Source organism: Mugil cephalus, chromosome 4 (genome assembly GCF_022458985.1).
Source record: "Mugil cephalus isolate CIBA_MC_2020 chromosome 4, CIBA_Mcephalus_1.1, whole genome shotgun sequence".
NCBI classification, from domain to species: Eukaryota; Metazoa; Chordata; class Actinopteri; order Mugiliformes; family Mugilidae; genus Mugil; species Mugil cephalus.
In genome coordinates this window covers 23,707,050-23,729,974 of record NC_061773.1, presented here as the reverse complement: position 1 = coordinate 23,729,974, position 22,925 = coordinate 23,707,050, and the positions used below count along the sequence as shown (strand labels likewise).

At 39.9% G+C, this 22,925-nt stretch overlaps 1 protein-coding gene across 1 annotated transcript in view; it reads right to left on the bottom strand.

Annotated features, from left to right (window-relative positions):
* The window catches only part of LOC125006403 (constitutive coactivator of PPAR-gamma-like protein 1 homolog), a 28,143-nt gene extending 9,787 nt beyond the window's left edge, over positions 1–18,356 (bottom strand). The window contains exons 1-12 of the mRNA XM_047582370.1: positions 17,363–18,356; positions 15,382–15,628; positions 15,211–15,293; positions 11,575–11,703; positions 10,117–10,207; positions 8,817–8,905; positions 8,502–8,737; positions 5,186–5,270; positions 4,878–5,099; positions 3,621–3,792; positions 375–624; positions 132–246 (exon numbers count right to left, since the gene is read on the bottom strand). Of these exons, the coding sequence (XP_047438326.1) occupies positions 132–246; positions 375–624; positions 3,621–3,792; positions 4,878–5,099; positions 5,186–5,270; positions 8,502–8,737; positions 8,817–8,905; positions 10,117–10,207; positions 11,575–11,703; positions 15,211–15,293; positions 15,382–15,628; positions 17,363–17,836 (2,193 nt within the window). The 5' untranslated portion in view covers positions 17,837–18,356. The remainder of the gene's footprint in view (positions 1–131; positions 247–374; positions 625–3,620; positions 3,793–4,877; positions 5,100–5,185; positions 5,271–8,501; positions 8,738–8,816; positions 8,906–10,116; positions 10,208–11,574; positions 11,704–15,210; positions 15,294–15,381; positions 15,629–17,362) is intronic.
* Positions 18,357–22,925: the final 4,569 nt, after the last annotated feature.

Below are 22,925 nucleotides of genomic sequence, written 5' to 3'. Positions count from 1 at the left end.
GTGTCCAGAGGAAAAAACGGGAGAGGTCAAAGGAATGAATCACGTACAAAAGCAAAAAAAAAGACAAGATATTCCTGAATATCTGCGCAGGTTCCCAGACACTCCTCATATATCAAACACTACAAAATCACCTTCAGTTCCTGCAGCTGGTCAGGCTCATAAAGTTTAGGAGAAAGTGCTTGGGCTAGGAAAGCGTCAAGTTCGTTACGACGCAAAATTCTTACTCCCGGCCATTGTAACATAAACCTGAAGCAAAACACAGAAGGTTAACAGAACGTTACAAAAAAACGAGGAACTGGTCAAACACCGTGTTCATGAAATCCTCACTCGACGTCTCGACACTGAAATCTACGGGGACGCAGGGCTCCACTCACCGCAGCACGCAACACAGCACGAGGAGCGGCGTGGGGACGCTGGCCGGGTTGAGCATGGCCGGGGTGTCGGAGCGCATGCAGGCCAGGAACGCCCGCATCCGGCGGTTCTTGTCCTCCACGGCCTTCCCCAGCCACAGCTTCTTCACGTTGGGGCAAGTCCACTCCCTGAAGGGCAGAGCCTCCACCAGCTCTGGAGTGTGCGGAGACTTGCCTTTGTAAGCTGCCCACTCTTTGACCATGACGTGTGCGTCTGTAAGAGGAAAAAAATGAAGAGAATTAAAAATGAACTTATTTGAGTGAACTGTGAAATGTAAGTTGATAAAACGTCTGGTCCAGGTAGGGTTGGGTGGTGTACCGGTTCATGCCGAATACCGGTATTTTTTATCTGTTATGATATGAATTTTTAATATATAGGTGTGTATTTGATCACACAGCGTTCAGAACTCTTCAGACCGGATCATTTTCAACGTAGCACTTCTAAACAAAGCGGAGAAGATGGAGAGTTACGAGAAAATGACTTGCGCCAAAAAAAAAAGGTGACCAGACGTCCCCAATTTCTGGGGACAGTCCTCTTTTTGGATGACCTGTCCCCCTCTCTAAATCTGTCCCCAAAAATGTCCCTAATTTTAGCTTTTTATGAATGTTTTCATGAATGAGAGAAAAAAACGTTGCGCACAGACTACAGTTATTACGGTAGCTGGTTGCACTGTTATTGGCGTTACAGACGTATTTAAATATGTTTAAATACAAATAAATATGTCAAAATAAATGAAACTGTAATCATCCCTGTTTTTTCATTTAATCTTGATAACATTTAATCCTTTTTTTTAATATATCTTTGAGCTGTAAATGTCAAATGCAAACCTGTTTTAATACTAGTGTTATTATTATTCTACAATTTTTACTTATCATCACATTAAAATAGTCCATCTTTAGTCAGTCTACTGCATTAATTCCTCTCTCAACCAGTAAAAAATCTTTATAAACATGTGATAATACATTTAAAAAAAAATACTGTGATTTTCATTTTAGTTCAGAGGCCACATGCAGCCGAATTTTATCTCAAGCGGCCAAGACCAGAAACATAATAGCAGAGTAACACAGTTTAGTCCAAAGAAGTACAAGTACATAATGAAAATATTTACATATAATGAACTATTCCCGTGATGGAATTGTATTTTGTGAACTAAGATGGAACTTCAGTGTTGGTCAATAGCTATTTTATTTTATTATTATCATTATTTGCTGCTTATTGTGTTGAATGGTTTTGTTTTTAATCAATGAATGAAATAAATAAATAATAATAACTTTTTTAATGGGAAATTTCGTCACATTGCTGCCATCTGCTGTTTAGTTCTGGCTCTCAGTGTTTTGTCCACAACTCTTAGTGGACAGATTAATGTCTTGTATGTTATTTTTACTGACCAGATTGGAACCTCTCATGAGCTGGTTCTGGCCCGTGGGCCATACGTTTGGTATCCCAGCATGCAAAGTCATAAATAATTTGGCAGCATCAGTGAAAGTTGTGACGGTCTTGTTAGCAGTGATCTTCTATTTTCCATCTGGCAGTGAAACACTGCAGCTAATACTGTATTAAGTGCTAATTACCATTGACTTCCAGAAAACCCTGAGCTAATCAGGTCAAGTTCAGAAATAAAGACGCCCCAGGTGAAATTTTAGTCCATAAATCAAGTAGATCAACTTTTAAGTCTGTTATTTGGGAAGAAAATGTATAATAAGATTATTTAAGTCTAAAAAAAGTCACGGGAATTTGAAAATAATCATGTACAAACAGTGTTTCTCACAGAATTTCATAAAAATCCTGATATTTATTTTGTGTGTGTTACTGTCTTAATAAAAGCCCTTAATTATGATACTATTCCAACTATTAACTACCATAAAACTATACAGTATATGTCACATTAAATAAGATTAGGAAGTTTGTATCAGGCCGTCTTTAAATTACCGCAATAACGCTAAACAATAAAATTGTAAATCTATGCAAGATAAGGGAATAAATCTCAAGTTGACTTTGAATTTATAGTTGCTAGTTAGCACTTATAAAGTTAAGGTTTCCTTCAGGTTTTTACCAGGTCTCTTTAAATAATTATAAACCTTCATTGTTCATGTCGGTGTGTGTGGATAAGAGGAGGGGAGATGCTTTCAGGAGCAATAGGAAAAACGCATTTTGAGATGTGCAAAAATATTTTCGATTCATTATGCGACCACGGTGGAGTAAATTTGACCCTGGCCGGCTGCCATAGTATTATCACTGTATGGGAAACCCTGGCATATTTTAAGTCCCTGCCACGTATTATGTTCTAAATTATTATCGTTGAATAAATGCACATATGCAGCAATAGGTACTTGGATATTTAAATACATCAAATGTGATTATGTTTCGGTAAATCATCATAAAATGCTTAAATATTCACTTGTAAATTGGTCAGCTGTACATAGTTTTACATGTTAATATGTGTTAGTACACGTTAGTACAGTCTCATATATATTTCCAGTCGTCCTTCTCCTTCTGTACTGTTGATTCTGTTGATTTTGCTGGTGTGTGACGTTGATGTCTGTGTATGTTTGTGTAAAAACTACTGGACACTCGGATTTCCCCGGGGGATGAATAAAGTATTTTTCTATTCTATTCTTTTCTAAAATATAAAAGCTACACTAAACCTTGTGATAACTACCTGCAAAGGCTTTGATTTGGACCTTTCTAATCTATTCTGCTCACTTTCTTCGTCTGCTTCTTTTGGGATGTTTCACAGTTTTCGCACTAAAGGGCGAATTGCTGCCCCCTGCAGGTTAAAATTATTTACTATGACCACACTTCAGGTTGCGCTTGCTTTCCACAGCATAAGTGCTGCTCTGATCACTTCCTACAGGGAAGCTGAGGTCATAATAAAAGAGTTTAAAATATAAATAATGTGTTAAAGCATTATTAATGCATTATTTTGGCAGTCATAATAAATACTGAATAAAAGCTGGCATGTGGAAAACTAGGATCTAATTCAAGATGTCTTTACATTAGAAACCCTTATTTGAAACTTACGATTTAAAAATATATTAATACTGCAGACACTGTTGGCTCCTATGAACATGACATGTCCTCCTACGAGAATATATCATCTCTGGATCAACAGTAACTGAATTATTTAATTTCCTACACATGAGACGCTCCTTCAGCACAGGATGTGATACGGTGACATAAATGAGCTTTTTCATTCTCCCTGGACTCACATTCAGGGAGGCAGTTCTTCCTCATGGAGAATCTCTCAGCCTTCTTCCTGGCCTCTGCCAGGCTGAAGAGAACTCCGTAAACATACTGACGGATGGGTCGAAACAGCTGCACGGCCGAAGGCAGGTCTTTGTTGGCTTCATCTTCAATGGTGACAGAGAGCTTAATCTCTCCCTGCAGAGACACATCGTTACCTCAGTGATAGACAACGACACTAAACAACCACAGCGTATTCATATTCCACCTGCAAGTTTACTGTGTGTGTGTGTGTGTGTGTGTGTAAACCTAAGCTCATTAAACCCTTTATAGGGCAATCACTGAAATACTTGGAAATTCTAAATGTCAACTCTACAGTGTTATTGTATGTCATAAGAAGACATTAAGTTTGTGAAATTTTAAAAAAAAATCTTCATTAATCGAATATTCTATACTGTTTGTTCAAGATGTTTGTATATATCTGCTTCTGCCCTTTAGTCCTTTCTCTGAATTCTTTTATTCTGGGAGTCTAATTTATGTTATTCTAACTTTTATTTTTCACATTTTTATTTGTTACACTTACTTAAGCGCTTTGTACAGTTCGCTATTTTTAAATTTTTATTTTTACGCTTATTTAAGCGCTTTGTACAGTTTTTATATATTTTACATTTTATTTTTACGCTTATTTAAGTGTTCTGTACTATTTACTATTCTTATTCTTACACTTATTTAAATGTTTTGTACAGTTATATAAGTGTAAGTGCGATATACAGTTTGTTATTTTTACTTTTTTATTTTTACGCTTATTTTAGTGCTTTGTCTGGTACAACTGAGCAAAGTGACCGGAGTCAAATTCCCTGTATGTGCACACATGCTTGGCCAATAAAACTGATTCAGATTCTGATTCTGATGGAGAAAATCAAGACTAATGAATGTACCATATATGGTTCCTTGCCCTTAAGTGCTAAACAAATGTAAACATGTATTTAGACCATTAGAACATAAGTTCTGATTCAGGCACTTGTCAACATTATCACGTTAAGACAACATTTTCGTGGGACCTAATAAATCAGTTTTGCTCAGTGTTCGTGCAGGTGGACGTTTGACATTTGAATGCTGAATCTTCTCTGATTGGCTGAATGAAAACCGCATGCTTCTAAACCTCACTGGGAGGCGCCGAGGTGCGATTTAAAACGTGGCTCCGTGGCCCATTAAAGGGTAAATGTGGAAGCTTCTGTTTTTCAACATCAGAACTACAGGTAGAATCAATGAGTCTAGACAACCTTGGTAAGAACATGGTAGACGTAGGGGTACATAAGGCCCTTCTTGTGTCTGTGCTCGGCCACCCGCAGGACTTCTGGCGCCACTGCAGGGAGAGGCGGGATGGTGATGTCCATGTGGTTCCTTGTCGTCATGGAGAGCAGGGAGGGGATGTGTGCGTTCAAGCTGTGGACACCTCCAGCCTGTGACCCTGGGCTTGTAGCGGAGATACCACAGAGGTCAGGCTGAGGAGAGAGGGTTTCACTTTAGCTCCCACACAGTATTTAAATCCTCGGTAACCAATGTGCGGTACTCGTCATGCCCCACTCACTTTGGACTGGTCCTCCAGATCTCCCTCTGGTGTGTTGTCAGAGTGTCCATTTTTCTCCCACGCTTCCTTATGGCCACTAACGTGACTAAAAAGAACAGGAAAAACAGAGTTACATTTACTGCCTGACCTAGTGCAGCAAGTCCACAAGCAATAAGAAACACAAAGGTTGAAGGTTGTAAAACGTTGCTGGAATCTAAATTAAAATTTGCATTTATATTTCAAAAGTCACAATTTCTCAATTTCAAAATATGATCTATTGTAGGGGCGGGTACTGGCAAGGACTTCACGATAGGATCACGACACTTGAGTCAAGATACTTGCAATTACTGATGGACTGATGAATCTTAATTATATCAGCAAAGTCTAAAGGAAAATATCAGTACATCCGACTACGAGTTGAATCTGAAGAGGAACCGAGACAAAGCCTGAGTTTCATCCAATGTTGTTGAAATGTTGTTTTAGGATCTGAGGCAAGCAATTCATATGAGGAAACCTGCCAACATCTCAGAGCTGAGGTGGTTCTGTCCTGAGCTGTAGACCACCGATCAGAAGTTATCTGAGATGTTTAGTTGCTGTTATTGCTGAACAAAGGGGGTCACAACAGATACTGAAAACATGGGTTCGCATACTTTTACAACTTACAAATTATAATTTGTTTTAAATTAAGAAACAGTCTGGCACGTTACGCCTCCAGAATGCTTGTATAATCTACCAGACGGTCCATAAACTAAACCATAAACTATATAACCTCAGTTCAATCTTCCTTCTTACACCACCAGGAACAAAAACAAAATCACTTTGTGAGCCTAAGATGCACTATTTTTAGTATTGTGTGCAGAGGACCACAGAACTGGAATGAGCTTGATGACAACATCTTCAAGAAAACACTAAAAACGTAACTCCTATCAATGTATGTTTAGATTATATTTGATCTGTTATTGTACAGTGACTGTACCGACAAATCAAATGTAACCAGAATACTGGGATTATCTGTTGTATGTCTATTATATGTATGTTTGTATGTTGCTGTATATCAAGGATATCTGGCCAATATCTTGTCTGTTACTTGTGGGAAACCGGGCCCCTATTAAAAGCTTTAAATAGCTGATATGCACTGATATAATAATACTGTGTCATTTCTTTGGTTGGTTCACTTTGTCTATGTTCAGGTCTCATCTGAGAATCCACTGATATTTTGAATAATCTTTATGCATAAATGTGGACAATTCTGAACAGTATTACTCACTGACTGCTTTTTAAGTTTTTTCTTTTACAGGGCACAGCTGTCCACTTTAGTTGGTAGTGAATATGTTTTCTTAGTTTTCGTTCTTGTGATTCTTGATGCAGTTACTCTCTTCCGCACCAATCATCAGGTCAGTGTTCAGATATTAGCTGAGCAGCTCGCTACGTCTTGTTCAGACTCATTATCGACACGTGAATTTAACTACGTGTCGTCTTCTTGCATTAAATTGTGTCTCCACGTGTCTCTCGAGCCAACACGTGAGGCCGTGGTTTCATTTTCTATATGCACCGATATTTGTGATGACTGTGTAAACAGTGGGAGGCAGCGAGCTATAAGGCCTCTCTTTCTCAACAAAAGGATTTATTATTTATTCATATATTCCCGCCCTGATTTTAGTTACTTTAGAAACGCACAAAACTCAGGTTATAACTTGAACTTTGATCAAATGGCTTTAACCACATGCTGATGTTATTTTTTTTTAATCAGGGAATAGCACACTGTCTTCATATAATCAATGCAAACAAGAATAAATGAATTAGGCATCAGCCTGAATTTGCGTTTTTTTACTGGTATCAGTATCAGCTGATACCAAGTGCCGATACATGATTTTTTTTTCATGGCAAGATTTACAGACAGGCACATCCACAGTCAGCCCTGTGCAGCCCATACATTGCCCCTCCCCCACTAACACTGTGCTGGAAAATGCTTGTACTCATAGGAGTGTTGAGCAACCCCAAAAAATAAGAGTTGAAAAATATATATATATATATATATTTTTCTTATGGTTATTTTAACTTTTTTTTTTTAAAGTAGGAGTATGGTAGCTGACATTTATTTCTCTCTCTCAACATCGGCCAATGCTGATGTAAAAATAAACGGTATCGGCCCTAAAAAAATCCATATCGGTCTATTTCTAAAATTAAGTCATTAAATACTTGACTATCAGTTTAGTCAACAGCTACAAGGACAAAATATTGGACTTTAAAGGCTCTCACTAGACACCACTCACTTCTGTCTTTTCCAATGATCATTTAAAAAAAGCTGTTGTGAATTCCTTCTTAATGAATGAGTAAAAGTGTTGCTTAGGCAAGAGGACATCATTTGTATGCACGTGTTCACTTCATTACCGACGGATTGGATTCAAAAGAATACGATCAGACCTCAAACACTACATCTAAATGTGCAATCACTGTGATCACAGCTGATCTTTAATCTAGCCGGTTGCAGTCTAATCTCTTACAACATATGTTAATACCAGGTCTCAACAGGGACTTCTTTGAGCTGCATTGCAGGAAAAGCTCGAGGTCGGCTCAGTCGAATTTAAAGGAAATTTGGTTTTGCCTTCGCTCAACTAACGATGACGACAAATAAAAAAACTGATTCACTGACCGGTGGAAACTTGGGTTGTTATTTCCAGCATTATTGCAACTTTCAGTTTGTTTGTCCCCAGTTTCAATTCTAATTTATACAAAAACACTTATTATTAAGTCAGTTGTCTGAAGCTGGGACGTCCTCTCGTGGCTTCATAAATTTGATCTCCATCTTTCCAACAACAGTGACTTTGACGGATGATGCATTCAGGAAAACTATAGTCCCGGTTTGCTGAATGCTAAAATATGTGCAGCAGCCATTTATTTTTATTTTGGAAGCAGTAATTTCCGAGCGTGACAACTCTGTGCTTGTTTTTTCCGAGTGCCTTGAATGCAACATCATTCCTTGCATCATTCTCCATGGGGCATAATAATGTTATTATTGTGTTTTTGTGTCTATGTGGATCTAAGTTTTCCAAGACCCGCCCCCACCCCACTGCTGTTTTTTTTTTCTAATGCTGTTCTCAAGTTAATTTAACTAGCGGACATAAAAGAAAAGGGTTCTGCAGGTTACGTGAACTCGCATCAACTAAAAGATTAGCCCTCTGTCGGCTCCTCAATGGCCTACTTGATGTCTCGCAGGAGCTGCCAGCTGTGGACCACAGAGCACGACAGCCCGATGAGCTGCAACGCTGCGAGAACAGCCAGGAGACTGTCAATGAATGGGCCCAGTAACAGAGGGAAAGTGTTGTGCAGAACTCACTTGGCTGTTGTGCATAAGCTCTCGTCATTCTCCGAGGAGGAGGATGTGGAGGAGGCGTTGAAGAAAGCAGCCTCTGTGTGGTTGGGGCTGCCGGCCTGGCCCGGGTTGATGGGAGAGGACCTCTCGTACAGCGGTGTGTGCCTCCCCTCACGAGGAATGTTGCCGAAGCTGTTTTGCTCCACAGAGTCCACGGACAAACTGCTCTCTCCCGGAGGCTCTGGGTACGAGTGCTGGACCTGGAGACGGAGACAAGAGACGGGAAAGCTGAAACACGTGCGCTACGTCACTGCGGTATTCACCGTAGTCCGGTCTTACCCCAGGTTTTAAAGGCAGTGGAACCTGTGGAATGTCAGGCAGGTTTGGAGTCGGCACTGCAGCAGGCGCTCCCGCGTATTTTGGTCTGACTGTGAAACAGGCACAAAACACTTAAAATTTTTCTTTTTTCTTTGTGCTTCATCTAATTGAAGTAAAAACAATGGATCCTTCCTTGAAGTGCCAAGTCTCAGCTTTAATTTGATCATGTTTACATTAAGAAATGACCGTGTGAGAGATGATGTTCTTTAAATACTAAAGGACAAAAAGTGTTCAAAAAGCATTTGGAGAGATCTTATTTTATATTATATACGATATTAAATATAAAATCCTCTGTATTAAATGAAGTCTAGCCATTTCATGCATGAATTATGAGAACATTAGTCAAGATTTTTGGCACATAAAAAAATTATACAATTGATTTTCTTTTCCAGGAACCCACTTTTCATGAAGTTACAAAACTGTCAACTCGCATGGTTAATTATTAATTTCTCCTAGTACAAAATAAATATCCAGAAACTTTCACAATTATATTAATTCTTAGAGGTTACTTGAGCATATATATTTATATTTTTACCTTCAGTACACAAAATTCCCGAGGTACTTGGCATTTCTGGCTCTCTGTCGGCCATCTTGATTTTGAATAAAACAAAATACTTAAAAAATTGCACTTCCACCGACTGGCCAATTGGTGGCAGTGTATGGAGTGATGCACAAGCATCCACTGTGTTGGTTGATATGCACTTACAACGAGAAAACCCATACAAAAACAAAAAAACAGCTTTTGAATAGCTATCCATTGTAGTTACCACTACACTAGAGTCAGCTGCTGCGTTTCCATTACCCCTAGAAATGCGAAAAACCTGTCAAATATCATGAAAACACTTTCAAGCTCTCATGAGGTGTTTTTTCAGATGTATTGATTTTGATTTTTATCTCAAGAGTGTATTTCCCCGTCAACGGCGTCACCGTAGATGACTCAGGGGGTCATGTGACCACTTTATTTGAAGTCCTCGCTTTGTGACGAGAACTTAAGAAAATTATGGGATATCGTGTAAAGACGAGACTTTACGAGAGTTGCAGCTCATTCACAAAACACTTTTCAATGGAAATACATACAAAGAACAATTTCAATGGAAATAAAGCTTTTATTTTGCAGAAAACTGTAATGGAAACGCAGCTATTGTCTCACAGAAGCTTGGAAACTAAACCTTCACAACGTCAGGTAAAGGCAGATGTTGTGTGAGACCAATCTGACTGATAAAACTAATACTGAGCTTTGTAAGATTAGACAGAAACCCACCTAACTGTGGAGGGTAGTGAGGGGGTTTGCTGGCTGCAGAGTAGTACGCCACCGCCTTCTTGAAGCGGACGACTTTGTCATCAGTGCAAGACTGAAAGACAAAAAGTTAAAAGGAGTGAACACACAGTGAAGAGGCAGATGTGAGTAGGGATGTCCAAATCAAGTAGTTTTGTCCACCATCATTTAATATTAATTTTCCCTGTCCATTTTTCTCTCCTGGATAAAGGCTGTTCTTATCCTCCTTGTATTCTCCTAGATCTCGTGTGCGCCATGGGACTGGATAAAGTCCAATGAATGAGGCTGTCTAAGTTCATGTAGGGTCAGGAGGACAACCTCTCTGGAATATTTTCCTCCATCACGTTGTCTCGAGGAAACTTTTCTTTTCGGCTCAACGTTCATTGTTCGTCTGGGTGCAGCTTTTACCCGACACTACTCAGCGTATTCCTCTAAGAACTAATGAAGAACTACAAAAGATCGGCCTTGACTGAAGCCCGATACCGATTAGGACGTTCCTGTGACAGAGGGAGCAAAATCACTTTCAGAAATTTAGATACAACTTATCCTATCCTGGGTGCATTTTAATTGTTTTACAATATATGAGCCACTTTTTAAACCTTGGACCTAAAGAGTGCCTTGGTCCCCTTCTTCTTAGTTTACCACAACCCATCCTATCTTATAGATATTCTATTGAACGTTCCCTTCAATTATCAAAAATTAGTCATGTGACACATGCAGACATAATTAAATCATCCTTTCAATGATTGCTAAATGATTAACTTTATAAAATAGTGGATTCATGACCAAGACCATAAGCTTTCTCAATTTTTCTAGTAGATGCCATTTTCTATGGTGGACCAACTCTGCCATAATTACATATAAATAAATAAATCAATCAATAAAAAAACACCTAAAGATATATTCCATAAATAAATAAATGCAAAAATAAATACAACTTATGGCATATATTTATATATTTATATTTATTTATGGTAAATATATAATTGTAAATATACATACATATACTTGGTAATAAGTGATTTATTTATTTATTCATAGCATATATCTGTAGCTATTTTTAATTTTATTTATTTATTTATTCATGGCAAAATCTGTAGGTATTTTTTATTTATTTATTTATTCATTTATTTATTTTTAATTATGGCAGAGTTGGTCCTCCATAATGATCAGATTCTGGTTTTAAGGTTTGTTTTGAAAGTTAATAGTATAACTTTCTTACATCATGTCACCCAGGACATATTCAATAACTTGGTAATGGTATTTAGGAAATAATCGTATCCCAGATGCAACAAATGTGAAAACATAAAATTTGGTTCTCGTCCATAGAGCAGTGATTTTTATTCATTTATTTATTTTAAACACACCATACCAGCGCTTTTCTGAAAAACAGGTCTGAAAGAAACCAGCAGATCAATTTTACAACTATTGTGGTTATCCTACCTGCGACTGCTTGAAGATGTCCTTAGCGATGGTCTCCAGGTCGGTGATGTCTGGGATGGTGCGGACGTAGTCGGCCACAGCCTTGATCACAACGTCGCAGGGGGGGAGCACGAGCTGGTGGGCACGAACCTGATTAGATTAGATGTGGAGAATTTAGTAAAAAACTGAGAAAAATTGTCTTCACTGCAAAAGAGGGAAGGCTGAGATTTAAGATTGTGATTCAGAAATCATTAATTCAGTTTTATTTCTATAACATCATTAACAATACGAACTGTCTTAAGACATTGGCAAACCAACAACACGCGCAATCTATAAGCTTGCAGCACTCAGATGATGTGTGCGACTATATCTCTGTTAAGCCCCATTCACACCGGACGAAAAACCAGAGTTGACCCAGGTTTTTACGAAACGACCCGGCAATTGAGACGGGATTTTATCAGCTCGGCCGCAATGTGAACAGGAATGTTGTGCCGACTCGCTAATTTACACAATGATGTACCTGTCCGTCACACCTGATTTTACCGATGGACGGCATGTCAGACTGCGTCATTGTAGAAGCTCCAGGGCTGCGAGCAGCTCAAAAACTGAGCAAAGTTCTGATCTACTCCCATAAGAGACCGATCTCTGAACGGCAGAGATTTTTTGTCCATTTTTTCAATCAAACAAATCAAATGTGTTGTTCCACGATTGTTAATAGAAGCCCATTGGTGAATTAGCGCTACGTCATGTTTGGAAAATCGCACTGATCGCACTGCCGGCGATATGAAAGCACACCAAAGGTGGGTCAACCCGGTATTTTCGATGTGAATGGGGTATTATTCTTCTGTCCATGACCACAAAGCCAACCTAAATGACTTCACTGACCAACCATAATTAGTTGGGGATAATCAGTTCCGAACAGATCGGATCTAGACCAATTTTCCCCCACAAATACACTACACACTACCGTACAACATGTTGTGTATTGAAGTGTATAAAGTTTAATGTCTCATTTTACTCTGAAGTGAAAGCACAGACCAAATAAACAACTGAAGTTGTTGGAAAAAAATCAATATATTCTAAATTTTCGACTCACTACAGTAACCGTCCTTGGCTGATTGAACACGTGAACACACTCTTTCTTTCTAAAATGGAAATCAAATATTTTTCTTCCCAGTTTTGTTGCAGAAGTTCCCAGAAATGTGCGTCACTTGCAGGGAGTTTTGCTTTCACTCTTCTGTCCAGTTCATCACAAACCAGCTCCATGGGGTTAAAGTCTAGAGACTGGGCCATGGTCCACTCCATGTTTTTAAGCTTTCCAACTTGTTTTTATCCTGAGGTAGTTCTGGTAGAGCTTGGACTAAAGTTTTGGGTCATTATCTTGATGTAGGATGAAGCCCTGACCAACTATACAGGAGGATACTGATGCTGTTCTAAAACATTTGACTTTAAGCTTGAGTTTAACATTAATGGAAGCAAAGAAAAAACATCAGCACCAGAAGAAACCAGCGTGCCACTCGGCAGCAGAGCGTACGAGTGTCTCAGTGGCACATGCGAAACCAGATGGCCTCATGTTTAATCACAGCTAGTCGTTTGAAAACAGCTGAACCATTTACACAACGTGCCCTAAAACTGTCACTGCCACTGCTGCCGCGCGGCTGTCGCACTCCTCCAGTCAACGGCGCGTGAATGTGCCATTTCTGTTTAAGCTGCGTTGCACTCGCAATTAAACTCCAGCAGTTGGTGTTTCAGCTCTCGGCAATTCTCCTGGTTTACATATACGGAAACACAAAAACTGAGGAGATACTGCGTTTACTCATCGTTTATCAAGCCTTGACACGATCAACCCAACTTTAAAGCACTTGGAAGCAACATCCATCAACAATTTTCTTATTTTTCTAGTATACAAGCACATTTAACTTTCTTCTCTGCAGAAATCCCCATTCTACTGACCTAACAACCTATTTTATTCTCAGACGTAAAAATCTATTTTGTCAGTCGCCTTGATACAGAGAGAATAATCTCCTACATGAACCAAAAACTTTCTGATTAGGTGATTTATTGGACACATTTCTGTAAATGTGGTTCGCCTGAGCTCTTCCCTTTAGTTTCCAGGCTATGAAGCTCATCCCAGGACAAATGTGTTTACACGGAACGCAGAGAAATCCTGTTCCGCACAACCCTGTGTGCAAGATAAATACGAGCATCCTGGTCTGTGCTCTGCAGGAAGTTGTGAGAAGTCTGCAAACAAAAGCGGTTAATCCAACACGGGCGAAAGCATCGACTTGAATCTGTCTCTCTGCGGCTTCTGAATATGAGCCCAGTCTGTCTTATAGCAGAGAGAGACAAAGTTGACTGAGGTAAGACTGTGTGATAAATTAACGAACGAATAAGATGGGAATTTCAACATATAGAGCCTAAGTTTGTTACCGTTAAATAAGTGTTGCTTGTACAGTAACGTTATGTCGTTACAACGTTGACCCACTTTTAACCGACTGTAGCCTGTAACAACTAATTAGTTTGCTGTCAAGTTTTTCCTTTTTCGAGTGTGTTTGTTGTTCATTTTATTTCCTCAATAATTTCCCCTGATTGAGAAATCGGTCTGAGCTCTTATGGGTTAATCAGCAGCCTGCAAGATAGTTCTGTTAACAGTCAAACATTTTGATGCACTACAGCGCAATTTTAATTAATGAAAAATCTGTGTAGTGGCACAGTCTGAAGATGTTCTTGCACATTCGGTGTCAACGGATCAAAAATTATGGGAGGATATAGGTTTAATAAGTTTTACAGTTTTTCAGAATCAGAATCAGTTGAATTTGCCACGTATGTGAACACATACAATAAATTTGATTCAGGTCACTTTGCTCAATGGTGCAATTAATAAAAAACAACATAATAAACATAAAAATAGAACGTATGAAAAGAACAGAAAAACTGTACAACGTAAATTCAGAGTTAAAAGTAGAATATGCATCTATGCATCTGTTTATAGTACATGTATCTACAGTGAGTATGAAGTGAATGATGGATTGATAAGGTCAGATATGTTCAATATTTTCTTATCTTCAGACACAATAGTGTAGGAGATGTTTCTTTAGCTGCCTGATAGTTTCGACTGAGACTAGAAGTGTCATTAGTCCTTAAATTAAATTCATGATAGACGTGAACTTAAAATCATTTTTATTTTATGGCTTTTTGGTCTTTGTGCCCACAACACAAAAGGCCAAGTGGCCTTGAACCTAAAATGACGAAAATCCAAGCCTGTCCTACGAGGTAGATTTGGAAAAGACTTTTGAAAATGAATAAATAAATTAAAAAAAATTCTAACTCACATGATTAATTGCAAAAAAAAAATCAATTGACAACCCTAATTGAGGAGTTAATATTTCTAAAAGTTCAAGTTAATAATGTGATAAAACGTTATTTTCTGCTCCAGCACCACAGGAGACATTTTACTGTTTCACAGACTGGATAGAAACTGACCTTCAGGTTCAATCTGTGGAGCTTAGATACATTTTAATTAACTCACGCTGCCACAGAAAAATTCAAGCACAAAATCAGAGCATCCTCCCCCGTCAACACCAACAGCTCGCTGCATTTACTTTGCAAACACCCGCCCAGTGATCTTAAGCGAAACATCACTCATCACTTTCTTACCTTCAAAGATGCTAACGGATGCTCTGGGCCGAGTAAGCTCCAGTAAAAGGCAGCCAAGTCTTCGTCAGGCAGTATGTGGTTACCTGTGAAGCACAGCACGCGTTAGTCAGCTTTACCTGAGCTGTCACACCCGCCGCTCGCCCCCCGTCCGACACCGACTCCGACACCGACCTAAAAGTGACGCAAAGATGACGAAGCGGTTCGGGTTGAGGTCGAGCTGCCGCGCTACTTCGTGCATCAGGTACTGGCTGGTGGTGAGGCTCTTGCCGTTGCGGCTCAGTTTGAGGGCGTGGGAGCTGAAGTAGTACGGGATGTTGCTCAGGGCGTAGTCCGAGTCGTAGGCCACCAGGCCGTGGAAGCCGCTCTCCCTGCACAGGGCTATCACTTCCAGGTGGTGGTCCTCGATGCTCTGGACGACCTGAGGAGCGACGAAGACGAAGGAACAGGCTTTAGGAAGTTAATGCTTCAGGATAAAACCTTTTATAACAGACACAAGTAAAAGCTACAGGAGTGGGATTAAAAGTTAATGAAAACATAATAATGTGATTATTTATTTCTGCACACTGAGGACCCCCACAACCCACTCTGGGTCTATGTGTAATTATGCTGCAGATGCTTCACAATAAGAGCGTTATTGAGAAATGAACGCCGCATGTGCACTGAAACAGTAGGAGCCTCATAATTTAAAATGGATGCAGATCGTGTTAAGTTATTAACGGCATCATACAGTAAATTACTCCTGTGAAACATATGTAATTGAAGAAAAAAAAGTCCTGTTACCTTCTAGTAGTTTAGGTGGATCAGTCACATTTGAGTAAAATAATCCTATTTCTACGAATGTAACATGATCTTACTCCGAGGATATTTTATTTTCACGGACCCCCGGTCGAGAATCACTGAATTTAAGGACAGATCACGATCACATCAGCTGATCCTCATTCCTAACTGGGATCCCGAATGTTAAATCCATGTGCTACTCTAATCTGAGGAAACCTAAATAGTCAGGATAAGTATCTTCTCAGACACCAGTATTGCAGATCTGAGCATCCTTCAACTTTTGAGACTCTTATCATAACCTATCAAACCACATCGACTCAACTCAAAACAGAAGATGGGATGAGCTCACAAAGCACGAAGCAAATGCAGCTCCTTGCAGCATCTTTTATTCTGTGGTCTGGGCGTCTTATGATGTGGTTTCCCGACATGTGTGTTGCATTTGGATGTTATAATCTCATTTTTATGACGTGTCTACACCAGAAACAACACTTGGTGAAGGTGCTCGATCATCCAGGTCACGGTTTAAAAAGAGGCAACTGTGGAGTTTTGAGAGGAAGTTTCACCCGAGTGGCTTCTTCAGTTCTAAGAGGCTGGTGGGAAGTTGAGGTTTAAATAGGAAACTCTGTGAGTAAAAAAACAAAACAAAAAAAAAAAACACGATCTGGATGACTGAGAACCTTCAAAGACACAATGCCACGCGCTTTAGGACCGGCGCCCTTCGACTAGCGTGGGAATATGCGAGGACCTCGAGGAAATCTGCAGACGACAGGAACAAGTCCATCAACTTTCTGATGTTTGTTTTGTTTTTTTTTTTACCCACATTGTTTCCTATTTAAACCTCAACTTCCCACCAGCCTCTTAGAATTGAAGAAGCTACTCGGAAAAAAACTTCTTCGCAAAATTTCCTTTTTTAAAAAACCTGTACGTGTTTATATGTTTCTTGAAATTTAAAAAAAAAAAAAATCCCCATTTGAAATTTTAAAATGTTAAAATATAATGAATGGACGCAGTGTTTTGTGACCTTTTGGTGACTTTTTCGTATAAATTACACATTTCCTTCTACAGGGAGTGATTTTATTTTATTTTATTATCACTTCAGAGGTTGTGTTGTTCTGTCCTGATGGGACATGGGCCCCTTCCTTAATGAACCAGACCCTACTCTGAGTTTAGGATGAGGACGCAGGCCACTGATTTCACCCAGAAGCACCGGTTAACTTGTTGCCTGAGTGTGGGGGGAAAAAGAGCTTCTATCGAGGCTAAAGTTGGCACCGACACGGGGGGGTGGCATGGTGGGTGGGTGGGCAGCAGAGCCAGCTAATGTCCACAACGGGGCTCCGCTCAACAGGCTCCACCAGGCCGAGTTTCTCACACTCACCCCGACGCGAAACCTGAGGAGAGCCAGGCGGATGCAGTGCGCCATGCACACCGGGGGCAGGAACCAGACTTTGGGCGGCGGGGTGCCCTTGTTCTGGACGTGGCTCACGATCTGCTGAGCGGTCTGCCTCTCGTTCACCTGCCGCTTGACCCACTCGTGGAGACGGCCCTTCTCCAGGGCGCCATTGAAGCACACCAGGAGCTCAATGTTGCCGTCGAAGCAGGCCTTGGAGAGGGCTGCCAGGTAGCCCAGCATGTGGTTCCACTGGCCGCCGCTCACCCAGTCCGTGTAGAAGCCTCCGTAGAGCCGGTGGAGGCAGTTCTCCGCGTCCACCAGCAGCCTCAGGGGGGTCTGGGGGGGTCTCTGCCGGCCACCTCCAACCAAGCTGCCCCGGGCCAACCTCTGGAGCTCCACCGGCACCACGGCGCTGGGGAAGTGCTTTTCTACGTACTCTTGAAAGCCTTGGACGCCCATGTTGAGCTTCTGTTAGAGAAGATGGGAAAACTTAAAAAAAAAATTACTGTGGGGAGAGGAGGAAAAAAAAAAGGAGCAAAATATCAGATGAGAGTAAACCGGAGGGTTGCAGTGCGCCTCCTCTTCCCCTGACAGGGACTGACAGCCGGTTAGAAGCTGTGCGTAATTGCCGGAGTTGGAGTAATTTAGGAAAGAAAAGAAAAAAATAGTAGAAGCTGCTGCTATTTAGACATGGTCAGGTTTTGAGTGAGTTGTTTTTTTTTTTGGTCATGGCTTCTAGCTGCCATGTGTCAGCTTCACGGAGCCATGTCTGCTGTCCGGACAGAGTCGGTCCGGTAGCGGTGGGCGGGTCGATCCAAAGCACCGATGGCATCGATACCACGTTGGTATCCGCGTCGGAACGACATGTACACGATTGAGTCGATACTTAAATTTCACTTTTCTTTGGCGTCGTTTTAGCTGTATTCTATAGTGCGCATGCGCCGAATGCGCGGCAGCAAGTCCAAGTAGCCCCCCCTGGGTTTTGTCTAATCTTTTCCGGTAACTTTCTCTCAACTTTGCTGTTATTTTATTCTTATTCTTCTATGTCTTGTTCATATATGTTCTTTCTTATCACATGACTCTTGGACAAAATCATTTCTGTATGGGGATCAATAAAGTGATCTTGAATGTGTATTTTTTTTGTTGTTGTTGTACTTTTGATCTTGTCATATATATGTTACATATTTGATATTGTTATATTTATATTGTTGTATTATTGATCATGTTATGTCTTGATATATTTATATTTTGGACCTTGTCATAAATAAAAAAGTATTTTTACGTAGCCCCATGATTTTCTTAAATTATTATTATTATTATTTATTTTCATTCAATTTTGGATACTGATGATGCGTTGCTGAGTGAGCAAGTGAAAAGTATCGGTATCAGTATCGGCAAAACTGGCCCTATTTTTACTTGGTATCGAATCGATACCAACTTTAGCAGTATCGGTCACCCCTGCTGTCCGGTGATAGTGGGAGGGGTGACGTGACGACGTGACGGCGTGACGCGGAGAGGAACCAGAGTGGAGCGAGAGCATTCACGCCCCCTGTTTCCCCCGAGGATCACTACAGCGCCACAGACAGAGGAGAGAGATCCAGTTCTACACACAGAGACGTCATGGATTTCCAAATGATCCAGACACACATCACGTTGACTCCAGTTAAAAAACAAAACAAAACAATGAAGTCAGTCTTAAGCAGCTGTGACTTCACTTGTCAGTTTACTAGTAAAACTTTAGATCTGGTTGCCGTCCCACTATTTATAACCTGAAACATGGCTCAGACTGATGTGAATTGAGATTAAATGAGATTCAACTTTATTGTCATTTCATACGTGCAGTTACAACGCAACAAAATGCAGTTTAGCATCTAACTAGAAGTGCAATAAGTAAGAAGAGCATGCAGCATAAATAGGGTCGTATATAAGCAGTATGGTACAGGTTGTTGGATGGACAATATACAATGTCTTGCTGTTGTTAACAACAAGAATTTCCCCATTGTGGGATGAATAAATGCATAACCTATCTTATCTTATGTCTTGTGCTGTTGTGTTCGTCTCATTTGCATAAATAGATGTATTCATTAATCTCTTTTTTTTCTGTCTCTCTACCCGTCCGACCTCAAGCAGATGGGTTCCTTCATATAAAACAACCACCAAACAAATAAATATATCATAAAATAAATCAGAAAAACGTAGCCTTAATTAGAACAGACAGATTATACATCATTAGCTTTAAACTATAAAGCATATTCATACATATCTTTGCTTTGCATAGCCTGTATTTACACTAATGAACTTCACTAATGTGTAAAAATGCAGGCATGAAACAGAGACATCCTTAAATGAAAAAAAAAAAAATTGACTTTTGCAAAATCATGTAAAATTGTTGTAATATTTATTTATTTATGTACTTTCAGTTTTTTACTGCAACTACAGATTATTTCTTAATTTAAAAAATACTTTAGTATGTTAAGAAAACTAACACAAGTAACTGAGTGGTAATTCTGCATGAGAGCTAAAGGCTGGAGATGAACCATCTTGTCAAATTCGACTCTTTGGTTTTGAAGGTGCGTAAAGATGGACCACACGGCTCCAAAAGGTGAAGCCAAAATGCGTCGAGCTCCACCTGGTGGCTCGATGCAGTATCGGGTCATTAACCCGATGTTATGTTAACCCATGTTAACATAAATAGTTACTATAGCTAGCAGCCGGAAGTGGAATTATCCTTGTCCTTGAAGACAGTGAACTGTGAGTGGATGCATCATTTTCTGCAGGGGCCGATTTAAAGGGGCTTTGTTTGGTGAGGAATTTAATCAGCAACTGATCTGACATGGTCTGATTTTAAACATAGTAGTTTCAGGACTCTAGCTGCCTTAAGTTTATTTTCACTGTTGGGCCTAAATGAATCTAACCAGGCGTTCTGTCTTTTAATCTGCCAAAAGCTCCGTCCAAAGCAGTTTATTCTGCCAAAGAACCTGCTTCTTTCTGTCTGGTATGAGTCAGGAAGGCTGCTCCACTGGGTCGTCTGGAGATTTACACGATGCAGGACCAGGACCAGGGCCAGCGGATTATGAAAGGCATTCACTATCCAAACCACGTGTGAGTTTGGGAAGAGGGTCTACTCCATAATAAGACTGAGAGACAGAGAGGGAACTTTTTTCCTTCAGGCTGCAGAGATTAAGTCTTGCGATCTTGCAATAGCTGACATTTTTTTATTCCTATTCTCGACGGGGGTAGTGTGCACGTACAGTTTTAGGCTTTGACTCAAATGAATTCAACATTATCGGGTTATTTTCAAAAAGAAATGCACTTCTTCTGCCCTTAGGGTAAAGTTTTTAAGAGTAGCACGAAAAACTTCACTGATTACAAGAAGCACTCACTTCATAAAAATATATAATTATTAATTTAATGAGGATCATAACCCAGTTTTTGCAGGCTGCGCGTAAACAAGCACATAACAGTCCAGGAGTTTTTTTTTCTTCTTCTTCTTTTAGTCTCACAAGGGAAAACTGAATTTGTTGCCAGATAATGAGCCCTAACCCATAATTAGGGCCATGAAAGTCAAACATAAACAACATAAGAGCGTTATTCTCAAATCTCAGAGAGGTCTGTGGGCCTGTTTGTAGAGCAGATGATCCACAGTCCTCTCTGGCTTGTTCCATGGGATCCTCGGATATTTTACTGGAGTATTATGAGTAGGCATGATGTTTGAAAGTGAAAGTCGAGATGTAATTTAGTACACTAAGATTAAAGTTAGGGCTGGGATTCAACTTTTAGCGTTGCAGAGAGGCCAGTGTGTTTCAAGTGGAGGTCAGAGTAGGACAGTTAGTGAAATGATGTGGCTTCTGTCAGTCCCAGTTTACTGCTCACTGCAAAGTAAACAGCTGAAATAATAACAGACTATGTACAGTCTTTGATGATGTTAAATAATGTCACTATAATGCAAAAATAATGGGGAAAAATGCTCATAAAAAAATAACTAGTAGGTCAATTAGTCGATGATGAGATCATAAAACAAATAATTCCCTCTCAGCCCCGATAGAGGGCAGCATCCAGTCTCCTCTTTATCTTCCGTGTCTCATACAGATGTTTTCATCAGTCATCATGGAAATTAAATACATTTAGAATAACCACTTATTTGTTGTTTACAAAATGCTCCCACAAAGACAAGGAGGAGTTTTATATGAATATATTGGGCCCTTATACGGTGAAATCTGGTTACACCTTTCTTTTAACTCCTTTCTCCAGTTTGCATTTGCTTGCATATATTTGTATATATAGCTGTAGGTGTGCACTCAGTTGGTTCTCCCACAAATCTGTGCTTTTACATTGTAATAACACACATTATTTCTTATTTTTATTCACATATATTAACACATTTGGACGTTAAACACTATTTATCTGCCAGAAGTATCTGACATCTGAACCTTATAATGGCCTTTGTTTTCAGAAAGAGATTATCGACGCTACGTACTATCAGTAGTCTGGAAATTAAACGCCTACGTCGTGCAGGCTGTGGGCAGCAGACTGGATTATACCAGCCGCTGTGAGGATGACTGTAAATGATGCTGCGCGAAGCCGAGCGCTAAACGAGACACTGACCATCCTCCTCCGGCCCCGGGCTTCCTCTTCTGTAATGACACCTCCACTGACCTGTGACATCCCCTGAGAGGGGGTTCGGTGGAAAGAGCTCGTTTCTGCTGCGATGAGCAATAGCACCACCATGAAACCATGAAATAGGAAGTCACGCAATTTACTATTGCGCCCTTTTTTAACGTTGGGAAACTCTGAGCAGATATGTGTTTTTTTGTTTGTTGTAAATGACTAAAAACTGAGGGCAAAACGTTTCAGTGCCTTGTTTCTGTTAGGATGTTACTGGAAAGCACATTAAGGCTTCGTCTTGCATTATTTAAAAAGAAAGAGATTTACAAAGAGACATTACTCGAATGAAAAGTACTCAGACCTTAAAGTGGGACTGGATATGTGAATGTCTTTAGGACGCCACTATGGGCCGTGTATCGTATATGGTTCATTTCATATTAAACTGAGAATCCAAAACCTTAATGAATGGGATACAGAAAAGAAAATCAATAATAATGCTCTACTTTTCAGAGCACATTAATTAAATCCAGTAAGCAGCTTTAAAATGGTAAACACAGAGAGAGACAGACACCTGACGGTCGTGTCTCAGGACGATACGATGACGCCTCAGTACCTGGAGAAGAACCTTCTTTCTCAGTGTTCATGTACATTATGTGTACATGTGCCCATGTTTGATGGTATATGTGTGTGTGTTGTTATGGCATATATGTATTTATAGCCATTAGAATACACACATTAGAGAAACACAAGAGACTTTAGCTATAAATAGAACAACAACGTGTAACGTTAAAGAAACGGTGCCCAAAGTTTCTTATTCCAAATGTCTGACTGACTCTGGTAAAAAAGCACCAAAAGCAGGTGTTAAAAATAAATAGTGTCACACATATAACTTCAACTTCCCATGACGCAGTGCAAATTACAGTCATTTATTACAAAGGGGATT